Genomic DNA, 17,210 nt, shown 5'->3' on the forward strand with positions numbered 1-17,210 from the left:
GAATAGACAGAGTAAAATTATGCAATAGTGCAGTGCAATAAAAAATGTCTCATCTATAGTACTCTCATTTACAGTACAATAAATCAATACAATAAAATAGCCCTCATTTACAATACAATAATCACAGTGTTGATGTAATGAGTCTAGGCAGAATGCATAAGAGGTAGTATAAAATGTGCATAGTGACACATGAATTTGACAGGAAGTTCATAAAAATAGTTGGCCTCCTTGATATCTCATATAAATGCCTGAGCAAAGAGATTCTTTTAAGCTGTCTTTTGGAGATATTTAGCGAGTTGGCTTCCCTGATGTTTTTGGGCAGTTTGTTCCATAGTTTGGGGGCGTAGTTGACAAAGGCTGCATCACAGATCGTCTTTCGTCTGTTTCTGAGAGCCTCTAATAGCCCGGCAGCTGATGATCGCAGCATTCTTGCTGGCATGTAGTTTATTAGAGTGTTGGCAATGTAGCTAGGTCCCTGTCCATTTACAGTAGGGCTTTGTGTGTAAGGAGAAGGACCTTGAAGTAAATCCTAAATAAGTGCGAAATGAATCGTTCCAGCAAAGTAGGCTTCTATTATTCGAATTACTTGTTTTATTAGGTATTATAGTAGTAAGTCCTACTGTAGAACATGACATATTAGCATGACATCTCATTTAGTAATGTCAATAATGAACGACTGCGCGATTGGCTCTTGACAAGCATATGTACAGTATCTTCACTAAGATCTGCCTCACCTGCTGCATCTTAATAAACCAATCGCGCGATATAGTGGAATAGACTAAGAATAGATTAACAAATTCCATATAAATCTATAGTTCATTAATGATGCAGCAGCTGATACTGTACACACACACACACTCCATAGCCAAGAGCCAATCGCGCAGTCGTTCAGTATTGACATTACTAAATGAGATGTCATGCTAATATGTCATGTTCTACAGTAGGACATACTACTATAATAACTAATAAAACAAGTCATTAGAATAATAGAAGCCTATTTTGCTAAAGCGATTCATTTAGCACTTATACAGTAGGCCTACGTGTGTGTGTGTGTGTGTGTGTGCGTGCTCAGTATTTCATTTAGCAATAGGGATACATCAAACCAACAATAAATACTATCATAGAGAAGACAGTATATGGCATATTAATACAGTATATTCCACTATACAGTAGCTATATCCATGGCGATTGGTTTAGTTCTTATTTATTTAGTTTGCAGTGTGTGTGTGTAATGCTCACAATGCCTCATTGAGTCAGGACTATAAATGCAAAACGTTATTATTATTTATAAATTATTAATGATACAAATAGTCATATTAATTATCATTGTAATTATTTAATTCCACGGATGTCTGTAGTATCGGCAATCCCCAATGACCCAGAGAAAGCTGTTGAAACCATGGGCGCACACCGGTCTGTCCGATTTACGACTGCCTTTTCGAGTATGTAAATCCTACGTAAATCCTACAAAGAATTTACAATACGAAGCAGTTCGAGAATGCAGAATAAGTACATAAATCGAGTTACGAAGAAATTCCTTGGTAAGTTTTACATATGTCCGTTCGAGAATGAGGACCATTGTTAGTATAGTAGAAAATTCAAGTATTCATTTGTATGCAGATGACACAGTGATGTATTCAGTTGGACCTTCTCCTGATGCTATTCTGCGCTCTCATCAAGACAGCTTCAATAGTTTACAGGCTGCCTTCTCTAGTCTTAACCTCATTGTGAACACACCTAAAACAAAAGTTATGTGGTTTGGAAAAAGGTCTGTTGTCCCTCCTGGAAATATCACAACTACTAATCGCTCAGTTCTGGATACAGTCAGCTCTTATAAATACCTGGGTATCTGGTTAGATAATACACTTTCTTTTTCTCAGCATGTGTTACGTCTTCAATCAAAAATAAAAGCAAGACTTGGCTTCTTGTACAGGAATCACTCTTGCTTTACTCACTCTGCTAAACGCCCCTTAGTCCAAATATCCATTCTCCCATTGTTTGACTATGGCGATGTAATTTGCAAGAGTGTCCTTAATCGCCTTAATGTTTTGTATCACTCAGCAATTAGGTTTGCAACAAATGTCCCCTTTTTAACACATCACTGTGACTTGTACACATATGTAAATTGGCCATCGTTACACTCTCGATGAGAAATTCATTGGCTTACACTAATTTACAAAACCTTCCTTGGTCTGATCCCTCCTTATTTGATACACTTCTTAAAATGGTCATGTACTTCCAATAAAACCAGGGCTGCTCACCATATCTCACTAGACGTTCCCCATGTTAAGACTTCCTTCGGCCAATCCTCCTTCCAATTAGCTGGTCCCAGCAGTTGGAACGAGATGCAAAATACTTTGAAAATGGACAAATTGACTCCCCCTCACTACTTTTAAGGACTCTATCGCAGAGTTGTTTAAACACACCTGCAACTGTCACCAGCCTTTTAACTGTGATTTGACTGTTCTGCCCTGTGTTTATTGGTTGTTTGATGTGTGTTTTACCTCTGTATGTATCTTCTGTCTCTTTTCTATTTATTATTATCATTCTTTTTGTCCCTTTTCCCTGTTACCCTTCGAGGTGACCGTTTCTCCTCTCGCCAGGCCGTTAATGAAAATAAGAATGTGTTCTTAATTGACCTGCGTGGTTAAATAAAGTATTAAATCATTTTTTATTTCTTTTAAAGGTCTATTGTGAGGACAGCTGGGTAGCGCAGTGGACTAAGCACTTGCCTTACACCGCAAAGACTCTGGGATCGAATCCAGCTGTCAGCGGTACCTCCGGCTTGGTCAGTCGTCCCTACTAACACAATTGGCAGTGTTAGCGGGTGGGAAGCCGGTGGGGTATGTATACTTCAATCAATTCGGTCAACTTTGCCGTCAAACTCTCGCCTCACACAGCTTTATTTTTTATGTTTTTCTGTGTCTATGTGAGCTTTGAGATCTCCGGTATCTTTATTAGACACAGAAAAATAATGGTCAAGCTTTGCAATCGTTGCACTCCGCCTCCCATTTGTCTCGACCGGGACGGTAAATTGGGAATGTTCTCTGCAGTTCATCTGTAAATGTACACTTGACTTGGCATTGTGAGCAGAATCAACGCTGCTCCGTTTGCGAGTAGAATCAAATCCGTCCGCTTCCTCTGTTTGCGTGTGACGTGATAGCTCCGCCCACAAAGAAGTCTTCTCTGGGATTACGTCACACACAACAGAGTACTGTAGTATTCTGTGCAATGCGCCAAAAACAATGAAACAAAATAGGATATTTGGTCACCCTAGTCTTTCTGCATTATTGCATGTTGAAAACAAAATGTTACAGTTCAATTATGATCAACTAATTGATTGGTCGACAAATCCTCTGACTATTGGTACTGACCTTGCTGGGGGCCTTGGGCCCGGCGGGGAAGGAGGTCTTTGGCAGGAGGCCCAGCTGTTGGAGGTATGTCTGGAGGTTCCGGTTCAACTCCGTGGCCTCGGCAGCCACCCTGCCAGGGACAAGGAAGAAGAGGAGACATGAGGACATGTACAACCCCAACACGGTCTCATCAGAGACATGAGGTACAGCCCCAACACGGTCTCATCAGAAACATGAGGTACAGCACCAACAAGGTCTGGTCAGAGAACTGATGTACTAATTGACCACAAAAAAACCATATGTTATAGCTATAAGAAATATGTATATAAATTGTATAGGCAAAAGACCAAAACAAACACCACAACCAGGCGATGGACCAACAATCAATGCAGTCGTGGGCAGGTGCTCTCATCACTATCTATGGTTACAGTTAGAGTTGAGGTTAGCTTTAACATTCGCTTAATGGTTCCGGTTCCGGGTCAAGTCAAGTCAAGAGTTTTAATTGTCACAGCATACAAGTATACAATGAAATGCGGGTGGTCTTGCCCGCAACGATGTGCAATACAGTGGTACAACATATAATAGAATCCAAAAAAAAAAAAAAAACATTGTGCAATAAACAGGTAACAGATAACATGGTGTGACATCTCGGTATCTGTACATAGTTATTTACAGAGCATATAGGACATGCTAGGTAGCTTTGGTAGTGCAATACACTGTTCCTGTTATACTAATTTAAAGTGGCCTTTCCTTTTGGCCATAAGTGTGCGTGTGTGCGGCATGAGTGTGTGCCCGCTCATGTTAAAGTGTTAAAGTGGCTGCTAGTGTGTGAGCGTGCACAGCGTGCGTGTCGTGTGTGTGCTCATGTGTGCTTATGTGTGGATAGTTCAGTGTTCTGTGGTACTCAATGTTCATTGTTCAGGACTCTGATGGCCTGGGGGAAGAAGCTAAGCCTAAGCCTTTCTGTCCTAGTAGCTGGGGTTCGCAGGCGTCTGCCTGACCTCAGCAGCTGAAACAGGCTGTTATTGGGGTGGTGGGGGTCTTTCATTATTCTGCAGGCTCTGGATTTGCACCTCTTGTTGTATAGAACCTGCAGGGGAGGTAGTGCAATACCCGTGGTACGCTCGGCTGAGCGCACCACTCTTTGTAGGGCCTTCTTGTCCTGTGCCGTGCTGTTTCCATACCAGGCAGTGATGTTTCCGGTCAAGATGCTCTCTACAGCCCCTGAGTAGAAGGACTGGAGTATCTTCCGAGGATGGAGTAGTCACTTATGGCCACGATGTGACTCCCGTATTTTTATATTTAGTCCTAAAAGCCTCTTTTTATATTTTCAACTCTGTTAAACCTTTTTGTATATACCGCCTTTATGTTTCTACCTATTTATTTTGGCTGCAAGAACCACAATGGCGACGAGACAACTGAGAAATGAATCCAAGAAGGACGACGATCCCGCAGATATAACCGCCATTGCTGGGCTAATTGAAGAGCTAAGGCAGGCCCTAACCAGCTAAATCAGAGCGTCCACTGCCTCGCTCGAATCCAAACTCGACAGCCTCTGGACGACGGTTAACGATCATGCCGAGCGTCTGACCTCAGTGGAAGGCGGTTTAAATACTTGGACTGACAGGGTGGACGAGCTAGAGGCTAGGTGTACGGCGCTAGAAGAGAGCAATGACAAGCTAAAGGCTAAGCTAACCAACGTTGAATCCCGGAGCCGCCGGTCTAATATACGCATTTTGGGATTGGATGAGTCCATTCATAGCGACCGGCCCAGCGACTTTTTTGCGGAGGTACTGGTAGAAATTCTGGGGAAGGAGGTCCTCCCTACACCACCCGAGCTGGACCGGTGTCAACGGGCCCTTACTTCAAAGCCAGCACCTGGCTCCAGGCCTAGAGCGGTTATTGCCCGCCTGCACCACTATCGAATAAAAGAGAGGATTATCTGGGAGGCACGGAAGAGGAGAGGGATGCTGAAATACAGAGGGAAACCAGTCATAATCTTTGAAGACTACTGCCCCGAAGTTGTGGAACAGCGTTCCCGCTACAAATACGTCATGGGCCCCATCTACAAGCTAGGACTCAAGCCGTCTCTACAGTTCCCTGCGAGACTTATCATCACGGACGAAGACGGGGCGAGAAAACATCTCTCATCGCCTGAGGACGCCGTGGAATTCTTGAAGACCCGGCGTGGAGGGGACCCAACACCGGCCTCACCAATACCAGACGCGGTAGTAACTTGATTTTGGCCCGCTAGCACCTCGCTATGGCTAAACGCACCGAGCGTCATATTACTCTATATTTCTTCGTTCTTATAAATATGGTTGACTGTGTGACGTTAGGTATCGCCTGGATGCTTTATTTTTCTCTGCGTCTGACTTAAGGGGGAGTTGGCCTGGTCTGTTTTGTATAACTATTACATAATGCCACTTTATTTTGTTTGTTTTTTGCGTCCACTATATGCCGGGGAACTAAACGCTAGCTTTGGTTAAATGACCTAGGACTTCTATGCGTGTCACTTACGCCTCGTCGCGACTTGGCTTAATGCCTCCGTGATGCACTTATTTTTTTCTCTTGTGTGTGTGTATATATTTTTCCGGACTGGGATCTCATGGATCCATCAGCCATGCTCTCCCAGCTACGTTCTGCTAGCCACACACATGGCAAATGGTCGCGTCTGCGGCCAGAGGCGTCATCATCTGCTGTTGACCTGCTCAATAGGGTCCAGCTGCGGCGCCGGAGAATCCTCTCACTGGCAGACGAACTTTTGCGCAGCGCCCTCTCCTGACACGGTGGCCTAATTGCGCTATGACAAGGCAGCAAACTACTCTGTGTGAACCATAGGAAACAACGGACCTGTCAGCAGAGTATCGCCCTCTTCCGGCCTGGTGGACGTACTGCACACGTTTCTCATGCAGCACACAGGTCACTTACCCCTCCCCCCCATTTTTTCTCTTGCTATGGTTCCTGTTCTAGGTCTAGTGTCTGAACCTAGCCATGTTCTTATAAGGTTTAATGTGAACTTTTCCATTTACTCTAAGTTTTGAGGCTTTTTCTTTTCCCTTTTTCTTTTTGTTTGGGAGTGTGGCAAGCAGCCACTGAGAGAGTAATCTACTTATGGTAGGTTTGAGGGTTTTAGGCCCTATGGTGAGTCCCTGTGTTGTTGGGGAAAGGCCCACCGGCCCCGCACCTTTATATGTTTTCTATGTATGTTTTATGTATGGCTCAGGACACATGTCTACTACTGAAAATATTTGTTTTATGTATGGTACATTAAAATAGGTGAATTTGGTGTGCCCACAGGCCTTTTTAGGTCTGCCCTGTCTACACACCCCCTAATATTCTATGGCTACGGCTAACTCTGAGAGCTTTAAGCTCTGCTCCTGGAATGTTCGAGGTCTTCATAAACTAGCGAAGAGGAAGGCGATTCTGACCTTTTTAAAGAAGGAGAATGTCTCTATTGCTTTACTACAAGAAACCCATATGGGACCCAACGACACCGCTAAACTCCAAAAGAGTTGGGTGGGACAGGTCTTCGCCACAAACTATTCTACATTTAGCAGAGGAGTGGCCATATTGATCAACAAAAATCTCCCCTTTAGACTCATAACTTCCTCTTTAGATAGCCACGGTCGCTATGTGATTATCAAAGGGGTTCTTAAGGGTAAATCAATTACATTTATGAATGCATACTGTCCCCCAGGCTACTCCCCTGACTTTCTATCCAAAATATTTACTGAATTTAATGGCCTGGCCTCTGAGAATGCTTTTGTGGGCGGAGACTTTAACACTTTGCCTGCCACACACGAGAATACTCGGGTTTATTTATAGGTGGTTGAAAGCCACTCACGAGATTTCTCTGAATTATTTTTTTTTTTTTTTTTTTTTTAGCAATCTGAAATCATATTGCATCACCCGAGCCTACCCGAGTATAGCCGAGCGGCGCCGGCGATCATTGTGGAAAAAAGCGCCCCCTGTCGTCTCCCAGATGACATAAGTGATTTTGGAATGGACTCAATGAAAATGAATGGGGAAAAAAATCCGGTACTCCACATTTTCCAGTCCACTGATCCAGCCGGAGTTACCACAGTTCATTCTGGATCCTCAGATCCCCGCTGATCATGGAGTTCTACTGTATCGCGTTGGATCTATACACTTATCGATTTTTTCGAATGGTGATCAGGAATTGGAATATACCAGTTGGATACCATCTGATGTCAGGTAAGGACTCTATGTTATCAGTGTTAGGATAATCAGAGTAAGTTTGATGAAGTTATAAGCTGTTTTGTGAAATGTCTTCTTTCGGTTTCACTGTAAAAGTCAGAGAGGAAATCAACAGAGCGATTATCCGTGCGCGGCCGTAATGTGCTTGCGTGCACGTATAATATTGATCATCTAGCGTTTATTTGAAAACGATTAATAAAAAGGCCGACGAATATCAACGTTGTGGAATATTCCAGTAAAAGACGATTTTCATAGAATGCTCCAGAATGAGCTGTTTTTTATCTGAAAACGGGTGCTTTTCTAAATGCTCTGAAACGGAAACGACGCGATAAAAAACCAATCTGCCTTGACAGCACTGACTGGAAAATAGTCTTTGATAATGCGATGGGAAGATTAGACACATAGCCATAATTTAAAACATAGATTAGGCGATATTAACGTTAACATTGGCGCCGATGGTGGCATTCAGCCGGTAAAAAGGAAAACCAGGCGTGGCGCTCAAAGTGTTAACTGTCACCTTATACCGTCTCTTGACAAACTCCCACCCAGTTTGGCCCCCCCCTCTAGGCAAGCAAAGATGCTCTCCTCCCTATTAGGGGTGTAACGGTACGCGGATATGTACTGTACCGCCTCAATGTGGTCCTCCGGTACAGTACGGGCTGTGCACCGAGCGATTGCAACAGTATGGAACCTTTTTTTGCTGAACTTAAATCCCCCCGGCCCTAATATAACGTGCACAACTAACCGGATGTTGTTTGTTCATTCCACGCAGCGCACAGCTACACTGAACGAGAGCTGTAATTCAGCATAGCATATTAGCCTTAGTATGGCGAGTCAATACTAACTGACAAGCCAGTTATTGTTCAACTTTATTGCGAACTTTATCACGCATTTGAAACGGCATCACCCGAATGTGAATATCACTGTCTGGTACACGGAAGAAACATATCCTAGTGCAAACCCAGCTCCCCGTTGCAATCCGTTGCATTCAAGCAGCATCTCGCTATTAATTCACACCGGGCCAAAGCAATAACAAACGCCATATGTGTTTTTATAGCAGCAGATCTGCGACCATACTCCGTTGTCAAGAACACTGGGTTTAAGCACATGTTAAAAGTAATATAGCCCGCTACCTAGTTCCCTCTCGTAATTAGGGGGACCCTGATGTAAACAAGACAACGTCTTTCTCTGGTCTGCATCCCCTTAACAATTGTGTGTATTGAGCCGTACTGTATTGTACACATTCTGCAATCTGTTAAATAAAGTTTTCATTCATTCATTCATTCATTCATTCATTCATTCATTCATTCATTCCGTATTTCAGCCAGCAAGTCATACCACCAGCTCTGTATAAACTAGGGCTCCCCTTTCATGACTGTGATGCAAGCCCTGCCCCTGTATTCAAGCATCACAGTCATGAAAGGGGTTATGTATAAACAAGCACACGCTACAGTCGTCCACGACTTATCCTCCAAGGCAGGGGTGGCCAACCAGTCAGAGACTAAGAGCCACAAAAATTACTGTGGTACCACAAAGAGCCACACCATATACCAGCGTTTCTCAACCTTTTTTTTCAGTCACGGTAGGGCTGGGCGATAAAACGATAACGATAACTATCGCGATAAATTATTTCCTCGAAATAAACATGAAACGTGGTCGCAAAGTTTCGATATATCGATTTCCAAGCTTGGCTCCGTTCAGCCTCGGCTCACCACACTCACTAACAACAACCAACGTTACGTGATGACGTGACGTGCATACGCACAACAGCTAACAACCAATCAGTGAAGGAGATGGCCGAGAGCGAACGAGATCCGGAAGGAGACCCAGAGGTACTAGGACTCACTCAACAACAAGGCTTGCTAGGCTAATTAGCTTGCGCGGCGTTGTTTTATATATTTACGTGCCGAGTATGTGTGTGTTTTGAATTCTGAGGCCACGTTTAAGTAGTGTGGGGTATACAGTGGACGTCGTTTCAATATATTGTGGCGGAAGAGAGTATTTTAGTGTCATATTTAGCACATTGTCGTGGAATACACCGCTTAGAAGCAACAGGCTGGCTAGGATACCTAGCTTGCACGGCACTGTTTTATATATTTACGTGCCGAGTATGTGTGTGTTTTGAATTCTGAGGTGTGGGAGTGGACGTCGTTTCAATATACTGTGGCGGAAGAGAGTATTTTAGTGTCATATTTATTGTCATGAGATACTCCGCTTGTCGGCTAACTGTTAACGTGCGCGGACTGATGACGACATCAACTCGACTTGAGACATTCGCAGCAGCATATTAGAAGTTAATTAAACTTGACAGACATTATATCGACGATAATTATCGATATCGAATTATATGAAAATAATTTTATAATTTTATCGCGATAACGTTTTTGGTCATATCGCCCAGCCCTAAGTCACGGCACCCTTCATGTGTTTATAGGTCTCACCCTCTGGCCTCTGAAGTTGCTAATGTCTTTTTTATTTGGGCCTCACAGGGTTAAAAGTACCCTGTGAGACCCACGGTTGCAAAATTACAAAATCACTTTTAGCCATTTAAAAAAATAATGTTTATTTAAAAAATGTTAAAGGGGAACTATTTTACTATTTCTTTCACTATTTGGGCACTTTTACACAATTCCTGTGAGTCTATAGAACACCTAGGTTTTTTTTCCAAAAAAAATGCATTGTTTTGTATTTCTAATCAAGTACTAAAAACCGCATTTTTCTACCTCAAGATCTTAAGCCTTTTGAGGCTGGGCTCCAACCACTGTGTGGCCTGGTGCCAACTGCCACATCAACTGCCACATTATTATGCAGCTGAGAAATCTCTGACATCACAGATATGCACATTTTCAGATGACTCAGTTCAGTGAGGGTGAATATTGTGAGAGGAGAATTGGAAGAATTCGCCAATATGAGAATTAGAGACATATATCCTATTAATATAAGTCCACATAGCTAAGAAACAATGGTAAACACTGAAAAAAGCCATTTATAAGATAGTTCCCCTTTAAGCACATGTATAGTCAATTGGTCCTGTTGTTCAGCCTCACAATGCTATTTGATAGTAAATGTGTTTATATGTCCCACCCTCTGGCCTCTGAAGTTGCTAATTTCTTTTTAATTTGGGCCTCACAGGGTTAACCTCTTAAGCCCGAGATATACAGTAAAAGTGTATATTTTCAGCATTACGTTTGTTTACCAATTATTTTAACTGTTATTAGTGAAATATAAGATTATAGAAATCTCAGGGCATTGAGTCGGAAACCGGCGCATATTGACAGGAGGAAGTGGCACAGCCAAAAGTGAGTGTAGTCTTTTGAAGGAAGAGACTCAGGGCTTTCAAATTTCGAAAAACTACCCTACCCAGCTCACACCAGCCCCTGTCAATCATCTGACTTCTGGATTTACTTTTTAATTTCTCTTATTTTTTGGGATTATCTCCCACAAACCTGAACGTTATTGCCATAAAACAGAACGCAGTTAGTTTCTCTACCTTTCTGTGAACGTCTTGCAAAAAACGGTGTTGCAATATGATGAAAAATGGTGGAGAAATTTACATTATAAAAAAGATGGCAGAATTCAGTACTGTATCTACAAAACCTTCTGTTTAATCATCTTCCCTTTATTCATTTGCTTAGATTTTTCAGGTCTGGTCAATTTTAGCATGGTAAGGTAAGGTAAGGTAATTTATTTATATAGCACGTTTAAAAGCACAAGAGCCAACCAAAGTGCTGTACAGTCAAAGCTTAAAATCAATGTCCTAATATAAAATACACAAATACAAAAAGGCACAGCAGGACAAGACAGTACATTCAGAGAGTAGGACAGTAGGACAACACACGAATAGGGGAACACAAAGTACAGTAGCACACAGGGGACAGAGGAGCATAAGAAGAGATACAAGAGGGAGGGGGCAGGATAGAATTACATGGGAGTGTGTGAGTTAGGGTGTGGGAGAATCAGGGTTTATTGAAGGCCAGGGAATAGAAGTGGGTTTTTAGACGGGCCTTAAATGTCTCCAGCGAGGGGGCAGATCGGATCTCCAGGGGAAGCTGGTTCCATAGCTTGGGGGCCACGGCCTTGAAGGAGCGATCGCCTCTCTTTTTGAGTCTGGTGCGGGGGGGGACCAGCCGAGCCTGGTTGGAGGATCTTAGTGACCTGGGTGCTGCGTAGGGGGTGATGAGCTCTGCGATGTAAAGGGGTGCTGCACCCGATAGTGCTTTAAAGGTGAGGAGGAGGATTTTGAAGTCTATTCTAAGTGGGACTGGGAGCCAGTGTAGGGAGGCTAGGACTGGTGTGATGTGCTCTCTCTTTCTGGTACCGTTAAGGAACCTAGCTGCAGAGTGCTGGACCATTTTGATGCGGGACATGGCTGCCTGACTGATGCCGGTGTAGAGGGCATTGCAGTAGTCAAGGCGTGAAGTGATGAATGCATTGACTACCGTTTCCAGGTCGACGGGTGAAAGGATTGGTTTTATTTTACTGGTGTTGCGGAGTTGAAAGAAGCATGATTTGACTACGGCATTTACCTGCCGGTCGAATTTGAGCTCTGGGTCAAAGATTACACCCAGGCTCTTGACGTGGGGTTTGAGGTGGGTGGAGAGTTGTCCTAGGCTGTTGGAGAGTGTTTTGGTGGAAGAGGGGGGGCCAAACAAAATGATCTCCGTTTTATTTTCATTTAGCTGTAAGAAGTTGAGGGCCATCCAGCTTTTTATGTCCCTGAGACAGTTTTTAAGAGAGTCTAGGTTAGCTGTGTCAGAGGGGTTGAGGGGAAGGTAGATTTGAGAGTCATCGGCATAAAAGTGATATGAAATGTTGTGTTTCTGGATGATTTCGGCCAGAGGGAGCATGTAGATGGAGAAGAGTATGGGGGCCAGGATGGAACCTTGGGGGACCCCATACGGTAGACTAGCTGTGGGGGAGGAGTGTCCACCCAAACTGACCGAAAAGGAGCGGCCGCTCAAGTAGGATGCAAACCAGTTTAGGGCAGACCCCCCAATACCTAGCCTGTGTTCGAGACGATCGACCAGGGTGGAGTGGTCGACCGTGTCGAACGCGGCAGAGAGGTCCAGGAGGAGGAGCATGGCACAGCTACCTGAGTCGATGGTGAGAAGCAGGTCATTGTAGACTTTGACTAGCGCTGTCTCAGTGCTGTGCCCTGCCCTGAAACCTGACTGGAATTTGTCTAGGAGGTTGTTGTGATGTAGGAAGGGGAGGAGCTGTGCCAGGACAGCCTTTCCTAAAATCTTAGATAGGAAGGGTAGTTTGGATATGGGTCTGTAATTATTGAAAAGAGCAGGGTCTAGGTTAGGTTTTTTTAGGAGGGGCTCAACCATGGCGTGCATAAGGGAGGAGGGAACAGAGCCAGATTCCAGAGAGCTGTTTATGATAGACAAAATACTGGGGCCTACTATGTCCATGGAGTCTTTTAGAAGATGGGTAGGGAGGGCATCAAGGGGGGATGTGACAGTCCGCATGCCTGCCACCAGCTCTCTGAGAGTAGTTAGAGAGATGGGTTGGAAGTTGTTCAAAAGAGCTGGGCAGGAGGGGTGGGAGGGAGGGGGAAGTGGGCAGGAGGGCTGGGCAGGAGGGGGGGCCGGGCAGGGGGGCTGGGTAGGAGGGGGGGTGGAGGAGGACGATGAGATGGCTAATCTAATGGTTTCCACCTTCCTAATGAAGAAGTTTAGGAATTCTTCACATTTGGAGGGGGAGGCATCGGGGCAGGGGGCGGGAGGAGGGGAGGTGAAAGAGTTAATGGTCGAAAAAAGGACTCTGGGATTGTGACAATTTTTGGCAATTATTTCTGAGAAGTGCCTTTCTCTCGCCACCTTAACTGCCTCTTGATACTGTTTGAGGTGATGTTTAAGGATCTCATAGTGGATCTGCAGTTTATTGTGGTTCCACCTGCGCTCGGCCTGTCTGCACTGTCTCCTTAAAGCTCTGGTGTTCTCATCAAGCCAGGGCTGAGATCTAGGTCTGGGCCTTTTGAGTTTAAGGGGGGCGACAGAGTCGAGTATGGAGGAGCATGAGGAATTGAACATTGAGATAAGGATCTCAGTGCTGTGCTGGGCAGGAGAGGCCTCAATACTGCAGGTGTTAGGGGCAGCTATATAGGCATCACATAACTTAATGGCAGTGGAGGGGTTAATGTGGTGAGAGGAACGCGCTGGGACAATAGCTTTGGAAATGGGGACAAAACACAGAGCATCAAAAGAGATCAGTGAATGGTCTGAGAGGACTGGGTCATCTATTTCCATGTTGTCGATGGAGAAACCTGCTGTTAAAACTAAATCTAAAATGTGGCCGAGTGGTGTTATTTACAGTCAAAGATAAAAAAAAATTAAATAGAATTGATATTCTCCTTTGGTTCATTACAATTTACTCAAGCCTAGTAACAGACACACTATTTCTGACACTGATCCATATATGTCCCTAGATTCAGATACCAAGAACATGCAAATGGACCATTTAAAAAAAAATTGTAAATGTTTATTCTACGTCCTTATGGAATGAGTGACATAAAAAAAAAAAAAAAAAAAAAAATCTTTTAATTTTTTTTTATGGGTGGAAGAGCCGCACATTGACGGGCAAAGAGCCGCATGCGGCTCGCGAGCCGCGGGTTGGCCACCCCTGCTCCAAGGCATCTGCTATATAATAATCTTCAGATTTAGTGTTAACCTAGCCATTTTGAAAATGAAATTTAACAGCTGAATATATTGGAATGATGATGATCCAAATAAAATGGCTAGGTTAAGTTATGAAAGCTGGAGGGAAAACAACATTGTATTTGAAGTTACTGCACTTTGCCTGTACATTACCTGTATAATTATTTAAGGAAATTGTGCAGCAGAGTGCAGTATCTGCTTTTTTGGGATTAATTCAAATAATTACGTCATATTTTTGTATGCCTAAAGATTACTTTATTAATACATGTTCAATCTGGGTACTATCATCTATCTACCTATAACACATTTTGGATGGCAAGTCAAAAAACTTTAAAGCCATTTTTCTCAGTTTCACTGTTTGGAAGTTACTGCGGTCTGCCTTGACAGGGCAGTATAGGCCTATAGCCCTACTTAATTCGGACCAAAAATTGCTCTCCAAGATCCTGTCCATGCGCCTAGAAAAAGTACTCCCTTTCATTATTAACGAAGATCAGACTGGTTTTATTAAGGGTAGGAACTCTACCGACAACATGAGACGGCTCCTTAATATCATCCAAATGACTCGTGAGACAGACCACCCCGCGGTGGTTCTGTCTCTCGACGCGGAGAAGGCATTCGACCATGTAGAATGGCCGTATTTGTTTCTAACCCTCGCTAAATTTGGCCTAGGAGACACTTTTATTGACTGGGTCAAGGTTCTTTACAACTCACGGATGTCGGCGGTCCTGACTAACGGGCTTAGGTCTAACAACTTTCCTCTACAACGAGGGAACCCCCAAGGGGATCCTCTTAGCCCTTTACTATTTGACATGGCCATAGAACCACTCGCTCAGGCCATAAGGCAGTCAGCCGAGATCTCAGGTATTAGAGTGGGCGAGAGGGAACACAAAATCACTCTTTACGCGGACGACGTACTGATCTTTATATCTAAACCTGACTCTTCCATCCCATGCCTAACCCGCATGATTTCCACATTTGGAACCTTCTCGGGGTACAAAATGTACTTTTCCAAATCCGAAGCAATGCCACTTGGGACACTTAAATCCATTCCGATCCTGCCCGAGCCCTTCCCATTTCGCTGGTCGCCCTCCGGCTTTGTTTACCTAGGAGTATTTGTGACACCCACCTATGATACATTGTTTAAGGCCAACTTTCCCCCCCTTTTAGACACCATAAGGGCAGACTTAGTTAGATGGGCCCCTTTACCAATCTCCTGGCTGGGTAGGATAGCCCTTGTCAAAATGAACGTACTCCCCAGACTATTATACCCTCTCCAAATGATCCCAGTGCTGCTGACAAACAAGGTTATCAAGGTGCTAGAAGGCTGGCTAAGCTCATTCATTTGGAATGGGAAGAAACCGCGTCTGAAAATGGCCAAATTACAGATGGATAGTGAAGATGGGGGTCTAGACCTACCTAATATTAGACATTACCAACTAGCAGCACACCTTAGGGTACTTGTCGGCTGGTTCAGATCAGACCCACTATCAATCTGGCTAGACATTGAATCCTCGCAATCGAAGTCCCCCCTATGGAACCTACTATTTATCAAAGACTTTAAGTCTGTTAGGAAAATATGCTCCAACCCCATCACACTATGCTCCCATCACAGACTGTCCGTAAGCTAAGCTGACCTTTCCTCTTACCCCGATCGTAGGCAATCCTGACTTTAAGTCAGACCAAATTGGCGGCGGCTTCAAGACCTGGCATACGCAGGGCATAACTGATCTTGGCCACTTGTTTGATGGCCAGACCCTAATGTCCTTTCTACAGCTGCAGCAGCGGTATGGTCTATTTTTTTTAGATACTTACAAATTAGGCAGTTTATCACCAAGGACACCTCACTGTTAATTAACAGTTCCACCTCGCAGGTGGAGAAAGCCCTCTCCTTGCAGATTCCTAAAAAACAAATATCTATCTTCTATAGTACTCTAAACCTTAATTCATCTTTATCTTCCCCTGTTACTAAACAGTCCTGGGAAAAAGACTTGGACATAGAGATCACAGATGTAGACTGGCAGGAAGCATGGACCTACGCAAAAAAAATCTCTGTTTGCAACCGCACCAAGTCTATCCAAGTTAGAATCTTGCACCGCATTCATATTACCCCTGCCCTTAAGAGTAAAATGGATCCCAATACATCCCCACTCTGGTTTAAATGCAAGATAGAGACTGGAAACCACATCCACTGCTTTTGGTCCTGTGTAAAGCTTCAGAGCTATTGGTTCGACATCGTAGAGGAACTATCTGACATATTTCAGACCCCCATTGAACTGGATCCCCTCTGCCTCTTACTAGGCCTCCCAGATATTCATATTGCCAATTTCAAACATAAGAGACTGTTCAATCTGTTGACATTTGCTGCAAGGAAGAACATTATGTTGTTCTGGATCAAGGACGAGGTCCCATCAAAGAGGTCATGGCCATAGGCGCCTAGCCTTAAGAGCACGCGGAGCGGCTGCTCTCTCACTATTGAACTTGGGGGAGCAAGGTTATGATCTTGCTCCACCACTTTTTGATCATATGAAAAATATGATATACCCCCCCCAATATATAAATCTAACCATAACTACGTAATTTCAATCAAATTAATAATATGCAATGACACTTAATAACACGTTTTTAAGTTTCCAAAGATTGCGAACCCCCCCCCCCCCTGCCACATTATGGTTTGATCCAGTTCCTCCCATCTCCAGCGCGTAGACCTTGGCTCACAGCGCTGCAGTCTGGCTGCAGGTTTAGGCTCAGTCAGTGTAAATATCAAAGCCCACAGAGTGTGTCATAATATTGGTGGCAGGCAGGCAGGCTTTTCCAGTAAGTTGTTCAAATAAAAGGATTATGTTAGACATACGTTACTATTGAGTGGTAGTAGAACTTCTACGGTTCTACCACGCAATACAATAAAAGTGTTTCACGGTCCCGAATTGCGATCTGGTCATACGGTTTCCTCGAATAAATAATAATAACGTTTCCC

The 17,210-nt window shown here is 43.9% G+C and overlaps 1 protein-coding gene across 1 annotated transcript in view; it reads right to left on the reverse strand.

Moving 5' to 3' along the window:
* Positions 1–17,210, reverse strand: part of LOC311233497 (receptor-type tyrosine-protein phosphatase N2-like) — a gene marked incomplete at both ends in the record, with an annotated part of 758,095 nt that overhangs the window by 596,876 nt on the left and 144,009 nt on the right. Inside the window, one exon of the mRNA XM_084320464.1 lies at positions 3,375–3,483. Coding sequence (XP_084176590.1) covers positions 3,375–3,483 — 109 coding nt within the window. The remainder of the gene's footprint in view (positions 1–3,374; positions 3,484–17,210) is intronic.

The sequence above is a fragment of the Notolepis coatsorum genome (assembly GCF_963971535.1).
Source record: "Notolepis coatsorum genome assembly, chromosome: 8".
NCBI lineage: Eukaryota > Metazoa > Chordata > Actinopteri > Aulopiformes > Paralepididae > Notolepis > Notolepis coatsorum.